The 18,320-nt window shown below is 41.4% G+C and overlaps 1 protein-coding gene across 2 annotated transcripts in view; it reads left to right on the top strand.

Moving 5' to 3' along the window:
• Positions 1-18,320, top strand: part of dyrk1b (dual-specificity tyrosine-(Y)-phosphorylation regulated kinase 1B) — a 77,221-nt gene that overhangs the window by 24,562 nt on the left and 34,339 nt on the right. Inside the window, exon 1 of one of the 2 annotated variants that reach the window (XM_084053501.1) lies at positions 12,381-14,822. The exons of the other annotated variant lie outside the window; for it this stretch is intronic. Coding sequence (XP_083909627.1) covers positions 14,717-14,822 — 106 coding nt within the window. The 5' untranslated portion in view covers positions 12,381-14,716. Of the gene's footprint in view, positions 1-12,380; positions 14,823-18,320 lie in introns of those variants that run through there. 2 annotated transcript variants of the gene reach the window in all.

Genomic DNA, 18,320 nt, shown 5'->3' on the forward strand with positions numbered 1-18,320 from the left:
GCAGATCTACAAGCTTACAATAGTTGCTATCTTGATGCTACACTGTTATAAAAGAAATAAAATAGGGTTTAAGTGGTTAATCAGACAAAACGATTAAGTTGATTATAAAAAATCAACAATATAAAAAGACAATAAATCAATTTAAAAAAATGTATGTAAGAAATTTTAAAAGACTCCAAAAAGATGAAAGAGAAAAGTTATCTATAGAAAAATTGCCACGAAGATAATCGATAGTTGCAGCCCTCGTTTCCAGGATCCTATGTTTCCAGGGTTCTATGTTCCCAGCGTCAAACCACGCCCCCCATCGCTATGATTTGTACATCACTTGATAGCAATTCAGGTATGCCAACGGCAAGGCCTTGAGGCTCGTGAAGCACGCGGGAGTGAGCCAGTGATTTGGCAATCCATGGTGGACCACTACCACCGGAACGGGGTTGCAGCAAGATTTTTTTTTGTCGGGTCACCTCCGTTGTGTACACAAATGTTTGTGTATTGGCCCCTCTCACCGATCTGAGCGCACTCTCTGTGATTGTCTTGTTAACTGTTGCGCCTCACCAGCAGATTGGTGTGTAGGCTACATAACAATAGACGGCCACTACCCGCTTTACATGAAGACCACTGACCTCAACTCCATTCTCGGACAGAGTATCTATCCTGCATGAAAATGAATGAGCCACAAAAAAATAGGTTTTCCAAAGCAAATATATTTTTTTCATGGTGTTTTGCTGGGTTTTAAAGAACAGTCCTTGGTTTTGACACCGTTACACAAGTAGTGTATCACATCTGTGACTGTCATATCCTATTATTATTAAGAGATTTCAATTGAAATGTTCGATTTGTGTCTTAAAATAATAGAAACAAGTTTCTCTCAATGTTGTGGATACACCAACAGGACAATTAGCTGGGCAATAGCAAATTAACCAGCGATCTCTCCCATGGTGACATATTATGCGACGATGAGTGATTGAGTGTTTTGACTAATAAAAGAAGTGCTTCCTTGCTCTCCAAGATGCAAATGTCTTTTTAACTCTGCACTACGGAGTAACTCCCCATCTCTACACATACCAAGCTTTATTTTGTAAACAAAACCGCCTTTCCAGACACTAAATAGACTCAACATAAAACTAAAACTCAACATATGCATAATTATTATCTTCATTTTCTGTGTAGCATGTGTTTTAGTCTTTAAAGGAGAAGCAGTGGACCAGCTTAATACTTAAATAAGAAGACATGATCATAGATTCAATTATAATTAAGGATACTCAAATAATTAAACGTAACGCTAAAGGGACAACAAATGTCCCTTTAGCAAGGCATGTTTTCCCGCAGGCAGGCCCACTTCACAAAGGACCCAGGTCACTTACATTTCTGTTACTGTCCCTCCACTTCTTGGTCCAATCTGGCACCCCTGTGGTGGATGGAATGGGTTATACTGTAGCTTCTTTTGAAATTGCACAAAAAACTTGACAATGACGTGCCATAGCTAACGTTAGTGTAGTAGTTACTAGCTAGCTAGCTAGCTAGCTACATGATGTAAACTAGAATGCGTGCAACTTCTGCAACACAAGGAGGGATAATGTGTGATAACAGAAATTTGACCTGGAACATAGGATCCAGGAAACATAGGAGCCTACTAACATAGTTATGCTCTCTTTAAGAGGACCACCTTGCAATGAAAACTAATGGCAAACTGTATTTTTAAAAGCTGAAACTTGCTTTCTAGAACAATGTTGGTCATGAAGGTAATGTTGGTCTGTAGAGTATGTCCCAAGAAACGTAATAATAATAATAATACATTTTATTTATAATGCACTTTACATTTGAAACAAATCTCAAAGTGCTACAATCAGGGTCAAATATTTGTATAAAACATGACAAAGCAAAAAAAAATCACGTGGGGGCATAAATCATAGGAGAAAAACAAGTGTAACAAAAAAAACGCTATAGGCCTTTAGTCCTTTTTTAAATGCATCTACAGATTGCGGTGCTCTCAGACCAATCATAGCTCAAGCTGACACAGCTACAACAATCACAGCTCAGCAACATTTGTACACAAACTAACATTAGCATGTTAGCTCATGATTGGTGAAAACGTATCAAAATCTAAGTTGAATATTTGACTGTTCTGATGAAGATTTTTTTTACTATTCGAAAATTTCTAAATAAGTACCGGTAACCCTAATGATTTTAGTGACCCAATGGCTTTTCCTTAATTAATATACAATGTTTTACTTGTTTTCTGTTTTGAATGCACTTCATAGCTTTTTAATATTTAGTTTAACAGTAAAGCTTTTGGGACTCGCTGTTCGTCAGTTCAACCCATTTTAATTTGTTTGGGTATAAGGAGCAGCACAGCATCTTGGGGTTGCTAGCGAAGCCTTTAGACTCTTAGTCTTGTTATGACTTTAAGAAATCTATAAATAAAGGTAGATAGATTTCTGTAGCACAGCCATCACAGAGTTAAACATATAACTGTGGCAGCTGCAGAGAGGTAAGCAGAACAAAGTTTGTTATTCACAACTGATAGTGACATAGGCTTTTTGTCTGCTAGCAAAGTTGCTGCATGTGGGCTGGTTGTCTCATCCTATCAGACAGGCATAATGCCTGCAATGGGGCTGGTAGTTCTTTGCAGGCCATCCAATAAGAATGAGTTAATACAATTTATATCAGTCCCACAGTATGGTGAACTAGACCACAAAGGCCTGGTCCAGCTCTGCACTTTTATATTTAGGTTGGGTGATATCAAAGACAATATAATAGAGAGGATCAGAGCACTCTATCAGTTTAGAATGGGAAAACTTGAAACACTAAAGATGGCGGCACCAACAACATAAGATTAGACTGTCAGCAAAGCTGGCCGATCTCATAATATCATTAAGAACATCCGCCAATCATAGACTTGTATTAAATGTTTAAACATCTCATTGATGGCTCATGTATACAGAAATGTCTTCAGAAACTGTGTCCTTTGGAACAGCCTTTAACCTTGTTGTATACATTTCACCAATATTTAAAATGTAAATAATGTGCTTGTCAGAACTTTTGATTTAGATTCCCCGTTCAAAGACAAAGGAGTCTTGACTAAGTTGTTAGTCACAATTTACAATTTAGGGCATTTCCAATACTTTTTTGTCTTCACTGCATAATGTTGTAGTAAATAAAATAAAATAATGTAATTTGAGAAGTCTAAAGTATTAATACATTATAGCAATTTTCTACCTAGTTTTGTGGTTTACATTAGCTATAGTTATATTTACACATGAACAGGCAAATACTAAATTGTAATTTATACAACCTGTTATTTTTTCCTATGTAACAATTAAACTTCAATACACGTTTGTCATAATACAGAAATCTAAGAATATCTTATTTTCCATTAGATACATAGTGTGCCACTGTAGTATTAATATTTCAGACACAAGGCACCTCAAACTGTATCTGGAGCCTTTAGAAGACACACATGGTAGTCTGATAAAAATAACTTAATTAAAGTTAACACATACAGGAGATTTAACTTGGTGGGTTGCTTCCAGAGAGCACATACTGTAGACATAATAAGAACATAGAAGCGGTAAAGATTTAATGGAAATAAAACAAAAATATATTATATATTTAATTGAAGAGCAAAAACAGGAAATATGTCACTTTGTATACTACATGGTCTCTAGATAATAGTGCTGATATTAAAGCCTAAAGTGTAATTTAATGTGTTTTACTACATGTTTGTATAGTCTTTCAAAGCAAATTCTACCTATTTTAAATGACTATTGGATTTACAAAAATCAAGTTATTTGGGAGTCTTGTAAAGAATGCTGAACAAATGCAAATAGCTTATCTTCTTATTTCTTAATATTAAAACTGTCATGAGTGTTCCCTGGATATTCAAGTGTTATATTGATTAGCGTTTGAAGCATGGGTAATCGGTTGCTGTATGAGGATTATATTTTTGAAAGCAACTTCCCCAGCTCGGGTTGTTGTCTCTATGTATATTTGGCTGTTCTGCCTGTAGATAGCAGTGAAACCACGCCAGCAGCCTATCTCTGAGCAGCGCTGTAAAGCAACATTCCTGCCTGTATACCCAGTCCAAACTGGGAAGACGAAACGGGAAGAGTTGTCGATATATTCCCCCCTTCCCTTCCCTTCCCTTCCCCCCCTTCTCTTCCCTTCCCCTCCCCTTGCTCTTTGTCTCTGTCCCCTCTTTCTACTTTCTCTGTATCTCTGTCTTTCTCTCTGGCTCCGCTGAGTGGCGAAAAGGAGCAGTCCCCCCTTCTGCCGGTTAGTCGAAGACACCTTCTCCAACACTCCTGCCCACCGTTTCCCTCTCTCTCTCTTCTCTCTCTCTCTTCTCTCTCTCTCTCTCTCTCTCTCTCTCTCTCTCTCTCTCTCTCCCTCCCCCCCACCCCTCTCCCCCCTCCCCTTCTCTCTCTCTGTCTCTCTCTCTCTCTCTCTCTCTCCGCCTTGCTGTAAGCACCCTGCAGTGGCAGCATGGTAATTCGGCTCCCCTATCTTCCCACCGCATCATGTTTACCTAGCAACAAGCATCACCCGCGGCCGGCCCTCCCATTGGTCATTTGAAAACGCACCCGGGACCAATGGCAGGGCTGTTGCCATGGTACAGTGTGTAGTTGCCGGGTGGAATTTTGCTGCAAGGCACGTGAGTCCCGGAGTCTGTTCGCCTCCTCGCGCTGCCGTTGTAATCTCCGCTGTCTGGGCGCGAGCTAAACGTGATTTACTGGAACCCAGTCACTTTCTCTCTCCAGAGAGAGAGAGAGAGATGGTTGGTATTTATTCCCATTTATCCATACGTTTGTGCGTTTGAACACAATAACAATAGAGTGTTTCCTATGTGAGCAGAGAAGCTGCTCAGCGGCAGAGGAAGGGAACTAGAAAGAGGGGCTGCGTCTCTAACGAGGCCAGTTTTAAACCATGCAGCGTTTGAAGCCGCTATTCTGAATTTACAATATGCTGTGTCACTATAGAACTTAAGCTATGGAATCTTTATTGTAGGAGCTCTTTAAAAAAAACTGGAAGGCAAATCCCAGGCATTTTACAACTAAAATGTTTTCAGTTGAATAAGCCAAGTGAATAAAGAAATGAGTTGTCAAGTGCAGTAAATTCTGTGTGTCTGCAGCTGATACCGATTGTCAGTTTAATGTTGTTAGTATCATCTGCTACAGTCTGTTTTTAATGTGGAACTTTTTAACTGCAACACGTTTTAAAATGTGGCCATGAAGTAGACATGTGGAAACTAAATTGTATACTCATGGTATACTTGAAATTACTGTCAACCATTCTCCAGTGTTTCTAGGAGGGGGGGGGGGGGGTTATTAGATTGCATTCATTTTAGTATAGTATGAAAATCAATTTACAGTGACATGAAACCTTCTTGAGCTAGTAATCCAACACACTAAATATCACTGCAGTTTTTTTTTTGTCAAATTATATTTTTGGTTGCATTGTATTGAATGTGCAATGATTTTTAGCCAAAATTGATTCAAGTATTCAGGTTCTGTAACATTTTAATGATGGGGAAATCTAAAACTAAAGCCTTTAACAGGAAAATTGTCTGTTTATGTACAGTATGATTGACAAAGGTGTGAATAGATAATTATTGGCATTGTTATTTAAGATTATTATTTAAAGAAATTAATCTATTGAGAACCAACCCTCATAGTGTTACATGTATTTGTTACAATAATAAAGAGTTAGGGCTTTGTTTTTTAATACACACTTTGGTGAGAATAAGCATGACTTGTCTGTCTATCTTTTCCAGTTTGGACACCATCCATTGTAATCAGTGTTATTAAGCTGTATAGGCTATAGAAGAAAAGGTGAAGAAAACTACAAACCTGGGCTAGCTTAGCCTGTTGTATGTTAGGTGCAGGACAAGTAATCATATTTCCTTTAGCCTGTGAAATGCCCAACACAAAGATATGCTGTGCTCTCGCTTAAGCTGCTATTAAACATAGGTTTTAATTTTAATGATTATTTAATTTACCTGAATAAACTCATTTCATGATACTCCTCCCTCTGCCTCTTACTCATATCTGACAAATACTGCTTTTCCCATTTAAAGTCTCCATGCTAAACAAGTATACACTTTTATGAACTGCAGGAAATTTCACACTTTTTCATAGATCAAACAAAAATCCATTGATTTAATGTATAACGAATATACCACCATGTATCAGCCAAATCATTGGAACAGTGCTTGTGGACTTCTTTTAAAAATGACAGTGATTGGGCATTCTGCCAAATGCTTTTAAAATTAATGTCATAAGTCACCATATATGCAAATAAATGGTGCACTTTGGCTGACTTCGTGTCACTCGGTGCAAATGCTTGTCCAATCTTTGTTACTGAACACCAACACAATCACACTGTGAGAGAAAGTGCAGAGCAATTGTAGGTCAGCCAGTCCTTTTTGTGTGCTGTACTGTATGCAAATCCCCTGTCACCCCCCTTCTCCCACTGTTCACCTCCTCTCCCCACCCCTCCCCCCACCTGTTACCTGTAGATCAACTCTCAACTCGGTGTACACACACTCTCTAGCAGTCTCTCTCTCTCTCTCTCTCTCTCTCTCTCTCTCTCTCTCTCTCTCTCTCTCTCTCTCTCTCTCTCTCTCTCTCTCTCTCTCTCTGGCATAGTTCGGAGCTGAAATCTATCTGGGGTTTGCATGATGACAACAGATCTGCAGTTAGCTCAACTTGATTTTCCTCAAAGAGAACACACATACACACAATGCACACGCAAGAGGCTACAGAAGAGGATGAATGATGGCGTAGTTATCCTCTACTTAACCCTCTCCATCTCTCCCTCTCTTTCTGTTACTGTCTTTTTCTCTCCATCATTCATCCTTTACCTTTGCCCCACTCCTCCTACCTTTGTCTCGTTATCTCCGCCAGGCCGCAGCGGCCAGGGTTGGGATTATGTTTTCACCTCTGTTCATCCATCTGTGTGTCTGTCTGTGAACAGTAAATCTGGGGCATTGCCGGACCGATTGGTATGAAACTTTGCACGCACACTCCCAGTAGGCCAAGGCAGAACCATCATTTTTCAAATGATAACGGGACGCTTAACGTTTAGAATGTGTGACTTACCGTCACACATTGTTTCTTGAGTCATGTGATCAAGATGTCACATTTCTTGTATTTATTCAGTCACATTTCTTGTATTTATTTATTCTATTCCGATTGGCTACAATTGGCTTCCAAAGTTTGCGGGAGGGACCCGGTTTGCCAAAAAGGCCACAAATCATTATCATGAGGCGATCGCACACATTCGCACGCACACGCACACGCACACACACACACACACACACACACACACACACACACACACACACACACACACACACACACACACACACACACACACACACACACACACAGTGCTTCCACAGTGCTGTCAAAACTGCATGGACTTTTGGACTGTTTTTTCCTGTTATTCTACCATATATATTTTTCATTTGCCAAAGCAAAGCATACAATGCAGTGTGGTGTTATGTGATGTAGCTTAAGCAAATTATGTGATCGGAAAATAAAGAACATGTGGCTGTCTGCAGACAGTGTTCTTAGCTGTGTTATGTTCAGTATAGTGTACACTACTCTCATTCTCTGACTGTGTTCAGCATTATGTTGGGGCAACATACAGTAAGATTAATTTGGCACATATTCTACTGCACTGCTTATATTATACTCTCGACATTCATATTGTATTATTGATCAGTGATTGACATGTTGGCAGCAATTGAAATACCACTCTGGTAGTCAACAAAGAAACAAACCTGATCCAAGGACATATTTATCCCTCCCTGGGAGAGGAAATTAGTAGTTTATTTCGGTCTTTAGCCAGAAAGTGAACGAGTTACTGTATGAATGAAAAGAAGAAAAAAACTAGTAACCCTAGGCACAGTCTGTTGAGATATATTGGTGAGATATCGCAGTGATAACTGATAACAGTGATACTACTCCTGTTATTTTATGTATTATTATTCTATGTAGCAGTTAAACCTTCTACTATCATAGTTGGCAGCTGATTGTTAGCTAATTGGCAGTTGATTCGGTGCTCCTACACCTTATACAAATGGATGAACCTTTGGATTGGGTAGTGATTTACATTCCACTAGGGGTGGGACGAGTATGGATATTTATGGTACGATTATTGTGAGAGAAATAATTATATATCACTTGAGCATATGTAAATTAGTTTTATTTTCCCCATGAAATTCATTTTTGGGCTTTTAAAGCAAACACAAATAATACAGTAGCTAAATAATACGGACAAAATAATGAATAAAAGTAAACATAAAGTACATCTCTTTGGAAGTAAATATAAGCTACATCTTCAAACATCCATGTAAGCTGTAGGACATCTGTCTGTAAGGCTCTGCAACTGCATTACAAAATAATATTTTCAGTTCTACATTTCTTTCGGACCCAAGTAGAGAATTTTTTCACGATTATACTGAGCCTCTATGATTAATTAATTGTGACATTAAGGATACATTTTCAAATTGGCTTCATGACGTCGCATACCAGACTGCTTTAGGTTTTGGCCCCTAACTCTTCAACAGTGGGTCATATAATCACATTTTTTCCCCTGGATTCCTTGGATCATGACGCAACTCTGCACATAAGTGTTGAGTTGGTTTCCACCTAACTAGATGTTCTACCATTTTGCATTTTCTTCAAAACACACTTTTTGCTACTATTCTTCCACACTTTGTCCACAAATCATACACATATCTCTGGAGTCATGTGATAAACATGTATCATACAGATCTCTTTATATTACACATCAATTGGCTTCCAAAGTTTGCCAGTGGGGCCCATTTTACAAAAAATGCCAGAAATCTTGAATGCATCGTCCAATCGACCCCAAATCACACAATGCAGAGCCAAAAGCTATTTCACGTAGACGGGTCAAGGGCAATTAATGAACAGCTTCCATCCGACTACCATCAGACTGTTAAACAAGTCCTGATCACCGCCTGTGAACAGGCTGGCCAGTCAACACTTTCCTTGAAACAGACTGTTTGTGGTTATGTTCCTCTTTGGACTTTCCTGCCATGTGGACCTGCCATGTGCATTTTTACCTGTGAAAATGTGTTGGTGTCTAATCTCATGTAGGCCTACATGCTTGCCGCTATGCTATGTGGACCTACCAATGTGTTGATAAACCTTTTGTTACCACCGCGCTCTGGCTCCTCTGGTGCGCTATCCTCTTAGAACAATGACTTTTAAACAAGTGACGGGTCACACTCCGAGTGACAACAGTGAGTTAGTTTATTTTATTTCTCCATGTCTTTACAAAGAAGTCTGGTAACTCTTGTCACTCTGAGCCCTATGTGTTTTTTTTTTAAATTAGTGGGAGGGCCCATTTCTTACCAAAAACACCAATATAATAACGTACCATCCCGTCGACCCCAAACTGGAATTGTTATGGGGCCTATATAGAGTGCACCTTCAAAGCATTTTCACTTGAGCCCATATGGGGTGACTGTATGTCAATATAAATGCTATTTCCCCCTGTGGCTTCCTCAGGTCCCACTCCTGACAGCTGCAATCCACAATTTTACACAGCCCTATAGGCAACCCGGCCTGGCAGAGATATGCACTCCGCAGAGCGCCCCTTTCTATTTATTATTATTACATACCTATGTAATAGAACTATTTGTCAGGCTGGTTTATGTGCTGAAATAGGAGTAATTGAGTCTAATGACCAGACTATTACAGTCTTTGTAAACAGTGATAGTATATCAGTATGACTATACACTGCTGTGTTTACATCAGTTGGTGTGACACTCAGGCTGGCAACACTCAATTATGTTGCAATTCTGTCTCCTATGTGACACAGTAATGCAGTTGATATGGATACTACATTAGAAGCAGCTCACAACACGCAGAAGGAAATAAATTGTATCCTGGAATAATGTACACTGTACAGCTTCAGTATGTCCTGCATTAACAGTAGTAAAACAGTCTACTGTACTTGTTTCAAAGAAGGATGGTGTCAGGAGGATGGATTAACATTAGATTAGGATTATCAGGGGACTAAAAACAGTAGGTAAATTGTAGTGCAATTTCCACCTTGTAAGTTATAGACATGACAAGTTTGCATTGGATTAAACCCCTGACAACCTTGGCAACACATCCCCAAACCCCAGGTAATATTAACACCATGCAATTATAGGGCTTAATAAGTGGGGTGTTAGCACTTTTTGCTTAGTGACAGTGTGAATTCAGATATAGCGTGAATTCTTTATTATTTGTTTGCTTTCTTCCTTTAAGTTGGAACGAGCTGCCCACTGGTTTATATCTGTGCGCGCGAGGGCGCGTGTGCGGAGCTGTTCCCAGGCAGCCTTGTTCCTGATTTAGCCCAGTAACGGTCGGATAGCAACAGCCGAACAACTTTTTGTGTGTGTGTGTGTGTGTGTGTGTGTGTGTGTGTGTGTGTGTGTGTGTGTGTGTGTGTGTGTGTGTGTGTGTGTGTGTGTGTGTGTGTGTGTGTGTGTGTGTGTGTGCGTGTGCATGTGTGTGCGTGCGTGCGTCACCCATCTCAGCTGTGGAATGCCACTCTATAGGCATGTGCTTATGGAAGCCCTTTTCCTTCTCTCTCTCTCTCCTCGTCCATCTCTTTCTCTCCGTCCTCTCCCTCTCCTTTCTTTCTCTAACTCGCTTTTTCTGCTCACTCCCCCCCCCCTCTCTCTCTCTCTCTGCCTGCCCTCCTCTTCTCTACCTGACATCTTCAAACTATTTCCGCGTCATTCCTGCCTCGCGCCGTTTGAAGAGACACGGGGAAACCAACCCAGAGCCCCGCCTTTGGACCCGGCCCCCTGGCCAATCGCAGCGAGGGACGGGACTCGCTCGGACCAATCGCGTTGCGGCTGCCGTGGCGTTGGATAGCAACAGAGTGTAGGAGCGCGGCAGCGCGCGCATGCTGGGGGAGGATAGAGAGAAAGAGAGAGGAGCTCACGACGAGGAGGAGAAGACAGGAGGGAGGAGAGGGAGGTGTGTGTGTGTGTGTGTGTGTGTGTGTGTGTGTGTGTGTGTGTGTGTGTGTGTGTGTGTGTGTGTGTGTGTGTGTGTGTGTGTGTGTGTGTGTGTGTGTGTGTGTGTGTGTGTGTGTGTGTGTGTGTGTGTGTGTGTGTGTGTGTGTGTGTGTGTGTGTGTGTACGCGCGCGCGCGCGCGCTTTAGCACAGAAAAGTTGAAATGATTTTCAAGGACTGAGAGGAGCGAAATGAACCTCACTGTGTCTGTTGGGAGGGCAGCAGAAACTGGTTTTAAACTGCAAATAATAAACCCTCAGCCTATGGAAGCATACATTCAGATGCAAGTTGAACAGAAACAATGCTCTGTGACTGATTGATGTGAAGTTTCTTCATTGATTCTTTGAGTCTTTAGTGAAAGCATGTAAACCTAATGTTGTGTGCTGTTGCGGTGTGCAGCCATTTAGTTGCCACAGTGACCTCAAACATTGGCATAGATGATAATAGACGTTATGTCCGGTGCCTCCACGTCTCTTGTCTTGTTTGCTTTGATTAGGGGGAGATTAGATTGTGTTGATTCATTGGTCATCATGACAGTTTCACTTCAAGCCTGCATTTTATTTAGATGTAAACATACAGAACAATATCTGTGAATAATTCTGTCTTTCATTCTATGCTAATGTTCTCTACATTACAGCTCCGGGAATGCATACATTTTTACTATACTATCCCAACACTGGACATTTATGGACTTTGTTTGAACAGAAAATACAAAAAATATCTTATAGATTCCAAACGGTGATTAATACATTAAAATATTGTTTGATAATAAACATTTAATACGTTTAATACATTATATTAATACATACATATTTTTAAACTTTCGGAAAATAGAAAAATGGTGTTCTATCACATTTGAATCAGTTGTTGACATCCGGTCCTTATATATAATTAAAATTAATAGCATTTAGAGCAACAATGGTAATAACACGAATATGTCTTTTAATCTGGTTTTAGATTTAGATAATATTCCCTTTTGTCTTGTATGATGTATATCAATTACACATGCATTACACTGTACTATGAATAGCTATTGACCTATAAAGTTGTTGTCAGTGTACCTAAATATACATTTCTATCTAAGTTTTTAGCATATACGTAATTTGAATAGTTTAAAAGTACGTCGGTGTGTCTATTTATGTGTGTGTATAAAGTTCCAGTATATATATCCTGCTGTTACTATAAATGGACAGGACAGGAGCGGCCTGCTTGGGACAAACCACTGCAACCAGGGGAGAGGGGAGCGCAGTGCCGTTTAACCACCTCGCTAAATGACACACATCCCCTTGTTTTATACCTGTGCACTAAAAACAACCACACAGAAGACTGTGATTTATATACCTCTCCGTGGTGTGTTTATAATGTGACGGCAGGATTCTGATTGTATTGGTTGGGCTGGCCACCCCCCGCCTGGGGTGAATGGTACGGTCCTGTAGGGCAGGGTGGGGAGAGAGAGGAGCTCCTGCCAGGCAGAGAACCAGTGAATAACGGGGAACTACCGACAGGGGATACGGGCGAGAAACATGAGCTGAAGTCGCCCCTGCGAAGGTTTCCACCTCGGAGGATTATTAAAAATTAAAAACAAAAACTCACAAAAAAAAACTGGAAAGAAAAGACAAGAGGACGAACGGAAGGACGGGGAGAGAGAGAAAGAGAGAAGAAACGAGCCCATCCTATCCAACTTGGCGGAAGCTTTCAGGGAGTCGTCCGTCCGTCTTGACAGGCAGTTCACAAACTTCCAACGGGATTCTGCTTTTTAATGTGAACACGCCGTTAGTCGTTGTTGGTTTCATGAATGTTTTTGAATCGTCGGGTTCGTGTTCTTTTTTTTTTTCTTTTGTAGTTTTGGTTGGATTTGCGCCTCAAAACGGCGGTTCTCTACGTGCTGCGGAGCGACTGAATATTTTTTGATAAACAGTGAAAGTGTCAGTTGAGTTGGAAAGTAGGAATTACTGCTGCTGCTTGTTGTCAACCTGCAAAAAAAAAAGAAGAAAAAAAAAACATTCACCCGGAGACTACACCTGAAAATAGATCGGATGGGATACAAACACACGTGATAAGGTTTATTTTGTCCTCTTATTTAACGGACGAAGAGGCGCCTCGTCGAGTTGCGGTGTAACTGCGTGTGGTGCGCACGTCGCTGTGCTCCTGCATAAAGCCTTCTCTGTGACAGACGGAGAGTTTTGGATAAACCAACCGGAGGAACTAGTTTCATTCCAACTATCGGAAGTCGCTATTTGGGCTTGGCATCAGCACTTTGACCGGACCCCCCCTCCCTCCCCCCCCCGCTCAGTGACAGGGGGACACCATTTCTCATTGTGAAATCCAGGTTTGAGGTTATTATTGTCGGGCTTTTCTCAACTCTCCGGCCCCCCTCTCCCCCTCCTAGCGGCAGCTAGTGTTTAGCTCAGGCCAGCAGCTGACATCTGTAGGCGGGGGAAGGGGAGCTGAACAACAAGAGAGCAGCTCCCACGGGCCGTGGAACCTCGGGGCCGTGCAGGTTGTGTGTGTCAGTGGATTAAGCAGCCAACAGATCACATTGCTCTCTTACCCTGCCCTACTCTGCCCAGTGCCCAGGCCAGTTCACCCTCGCAGAAAGCGCCAGTAATTGGATCTATTTTTAGGGTTAGGCATGGGGTAAAGGCAGGCGGCTGGAAACTCTAACCCCCCTCCACCTCCTCCTCCTCATCTACCCCCTACCACCACCCGCCTCGCCCAGCCGCCCATGGTCAGCATGCGTACACTAGCCTGGTGAGCAGTGCCAGGTTAGCAGCTACTACCGTTAGTCTTCATACCAACAGCGAGCTAACTTGGACAAAGTGAGCCAGCCAAAGCGGTTGAAGAAGGCTAGGCTGGAACTGCTCTGAAATTGCTGGCTATCATGGAGTACTAATGACTAAGGAATACTTGCTGCACTGGAGTCTACTTGTTAAGACTTAACCTGTGGACTGCTAGTTAGGACTACTGTGTCAAAGTCCGCCCTACTCCAGTCCAAACCAGTGAGTTCTACCAAACTACTAGTTAACTTATACAGTAGTTCTGATACCGCTCGCTGTTAGTCGGAGCAGCTTCTAGTTAAGAAACTAGGATACTTGTTAGGCCCTAGCTTAGACTACCTAAATCTGAGTCACCAGCGACCTGGAGACCTAGAAACCTCCAGTACTCAAAAAACAATGCATGAAACTACAAGGAATTTAGAAAGAAGCTAACTTAACTAACCAAATATTCTATCTCCCCCTACATCCCCAATACACAGAAACAGAATATATATGTAGAAAGAGAGATCTATATCTATAGTGTTATACCACAGAAAAAAAGACAGAGTTTAAATCCTTTATATTTTTTACTGCAGAAAGAGAGACAGACAAGCTGCCTGAACGCCGGTCGGTTGCCTTAGAAACCACAGTAATAAAACAAAAAAAAGAAGCCAGAGGAGACGGTGCCTTTCGATTGGTTGGTTTGTTCCCCACCACTTCAGGACTGAGTGATTTGATTGGATGTAAGCTTTGTCAGAGTGTGACTTAAGGATTGCAAAAAAAACAGAACCGCTACAGCACGCCTAAATGACCCCTACCTGAACCCCTCGGCTCTGCCCAACCCATCAACACACAGCGCTTTGATTGACAGCATTTCCCTGTCGGATCGACCAACCACCAAACGTTACCATGGTGATCACGTCGTCGTCGGTGGAGGAGAAGACCACACCCTCCAGCAGGATGGTCCAATCGGATCTGTGGTCCAGCTCGGCCCTGCTCCGCAAGAACAACAAAAGTCAGTTCATGCGCGTGCGCACATACATACACACACACTCTCTCACAACTCAAACATCCTCATATCCTCACACACAGGTGGTGGTCAGACAGATATAGATGGAATCAGAAGCACTTGACTTCACTTCAACTTTTGTTTTCCTTGCTTTTCTTTGGCACATGTTGGTGACAAACACAAAACAATTAGCCTAATTTATAATGCAGGACTACCGCCATGGTACATGGGCATACGGGACCCTCAAACAGCACTGCAAAACGCATATTTATACATTAAAGTAGACATTGTACTTCTCTAGTGATTGTTGTCGTGGCTGGGAGGGGATCAGCAATCCAATTGGGGATAACTGTGAATGTGTATTTACAGATTGATGGGTGGTCAATGTGTCCTCCAGAATGGCAACATTTAGGTGAATTGTCAACACAGAATCCATGGGCCTCATGGATGGACCCATCAGCGCAGCCAGTGGCCTGATTTGGAGTTCTCTATCTGAGTGCTTTTGGCCATGTTTGTGCCTCAGCATTGTGTTGGAGTGTTAGTACGTGGCAGTAGCTGTCGGAATCACCTTATTGGTTAAGTAAAGGTTTGCAAATACGAGTTTGAATTAGTGGGTTGTTCCCATACACTTGACCTGATGAAGATCCACACAGGATGAAAACAGTGTCATGTTGAATGGTGGAACAGCAGGTCTACTATGCAGGCAGTTACAGTATGTTAGCTATGCTCCTATGGTGGTATGTGTTTGGTTGAGCTATAGAAGTGGTGTGTGTCAGTAAGTGATGGTGGCAGTGGGTGTATATGCAAGAACAGGCTGTGAATGTTAAGACAAGAGTTACTGTGTGTGTGTGTGTGTGTGTGTGTGTGTGTGTGTGTGTGTGTGTGTGTGTGTGTGTGTGTGTGTGTGTGTGTGTGTGTGTGTGTGTGTGTGTGTGTGTGTGTGTGTGTGTGTGTGTGTGTGTGTGTGTGTGTGTGTGCGTGCGTGCGTGTAAATTATGATTTTACAAGTGAACAAGTGAAACTGGCGTATTGTTCCAGTGTTTGTAGTTCATCGTGTTAATCAGTGGCATCACTAGTGTACTAACTACAGCCAATAGTAACCACAGCAGTACAGTGTCTGTGTGAGCCTGAGTGCATCGTGGTAGATACGTCTATAAGAGGGCTGTCAACATTGGCCAAAAATTATGTATGAATATTATTATGACATTTATAATAACAACATACGCTTGCATAAATATATTCTAATTTAAAATGTTGCATTGTATTTAAGAATTTTGCCAACTTTCGGACTGTAGTCATTCTCTTCGTGTAAGCCTCAATTCCCCACTCAAATATTTTGTTCTTTCTTACAATTTGATTAGTGTTCGAATATCGAACCAACATTTAACATCCCTAGTCTATAAATGTGGTAGTACAGATACCAGGGTGTCATTGCAAACAATAGATGTTAATATGCCAGCACTGTTGCATGTAAGCATTGTGTATGGTGTGTGTATGTAGTATGTGTGCGCGGCTGTTTTCCCATACAGTGCAGGCTATCTTTCTGTTATTTATCTGGCTCTATGGGGAAAAAAAGTACCTGCCAAGCTACTTTTCTTTTCTATGTTTGCATTTAGCCATCATCTTAAAAAACTTACTGGCACAGATTTCAATCACTTAAACTGTTGCGCTGCACCTTCTTCAGGTTTCTGACTGCCATCTCTGACCATTCAAACATAGAACTGTGAAGTAGTTCTATGTAGCACTATCACCCATGTAAAAACATGTTACATAGATGCTTTTCCTAAAAAAAAAAGTTTAAAATAATGATCATTGGTTTGTCCTTTGTCTGGTCTAACACTGTCCACTTGCTAGTTCTGAGTAGATTATGACCAGGAAAAGACCTCTCTTTCTGTGCTGTGGAGGTCCTACAAGGGACATGGAACAAAGGACTCACTGGCTATTTCTCTCATAGCCAGACAATCGGAGATCTCTGCCAACCTACCGATATGTCTGGTGACATCTAAATTCACTCTAAGCTAAGGGATAAAAAAGTGGATACTGGATAGTCTGGATACAATTCAGAGATTAAAAAAACAAACAGAAAAACTACGTTGCAGAGCCATCGCAAAGACTTTAGGGTGGTCCTTTATATTTGAATGGTGGTATCTCTGACAGTCTGGCTACACAAGACTAATTGGTTCTTAACTGGTTTCAGTCAAGATCCACTGGTAACTGGCTGGGCTCTGTCAAACTAGCGTGGATAATGAACAGTATGGATGAGCCAAACTAACACTGTTGGCGAAACATAATTAATAATAATAATTCATATAATATTGTCTGACAAAAACTGAAATTGGTGATCTATTAAAATCTGTGACCCCTGACCTGTACAGAATCAGATCAGTCGGGAAAATCTAATGAAGAACAATGCTAACGAACGACGAGCTTGTTATATACACACATCTTTACGATGGTATTTAAGAACACTTGTTCAGACTACAGTGTTCTGGAACACCAAAGCTGCAAATGATGGTTCTTCAAGAACCTTTGATCGTGCTAGTTGGACACGCAATGCTTTTGGGAAATTCACCCCATATCTAGTAGGGGGGCATACGTTAGTCCGACAGACCATTACTCCGACTATGTGGCATCCGCGTGCGGTTAGGGTTCGGGTTTGGTATAGGGTTAGCATAGTAAACGTCGGAGGCATGCGCTGTCGGAGGAACGGTCTGTCGGACTAACGTATTGCACCCCACCCATCTAGTAAGCCCATTATATTCATACTGCAGCCTATAGTTATACTTTCACGTAGTGTATGACATGGTACATATGCAAAATAAATATATTGTGATGAGAATATTGGCAGTTGGTAGACCTTTATGTGTACCACAGTGTTTAGTAACACTCATGTATAGTCTACTACTAAGTGAATGGGTTCATACTGAGTCGTGGCTGTGTGTTCAGGTACTGTGTCGGTAGTCCAGTGTTAACTGTGTAATGTTGGGTTGAGCTTACTGGCCTGCTGGCTTTGGCAGTCTATTTATGAAGGCAATGCCTGTTAGCGGATGGAGATCTGTCTGTCCAAAGACAATCTCTGACTTTAAGCTCCAGTTCAATAAGAACTACCTGACCATTATTGCCATTACATGTGGTGCGTGCGTGTGCGTACGTGCACAGTGGTGGTGGGTGGGATGAGGGGGTTTACATAAGACATGTGCTACATACAGGGAATGGGTTGTGTCAGTGACTTGACGAAATTGAGAGAAGTTCAATGAATAAATGAATGGTAATCAGATGAATGGAGGTTTTCTTTTGTAGCTTAGGACTTGACAAAAAAGAGATGTACTCTATCTCTCTTGTCCAGGTTGTAACATTAAATGTGAGCACCACATAAACATAAATACATGCTGAAATTGCATTGTAGAAACTTTCAGAAAGAGTATGAAGTGGCTGCTCTTCTCTGGTTTGATAGACCCCTGAATTGTTTGGGCCTGTCATGTTGAAAAGCATGTAGGTTCGCAG

This window comes from Gymnoscopelus microlampas (genome assembly GCF_963454915.1).
Source record: "Gymnoscopelus microlampas genome assembly, chromosome: 3".
NCBI lineage: Eukaryota > Metazoa > Chordata > Actinopteri > Myctophiformes > Myctophidae > Gymnoscopelus > Gymnoscopelus microlampas.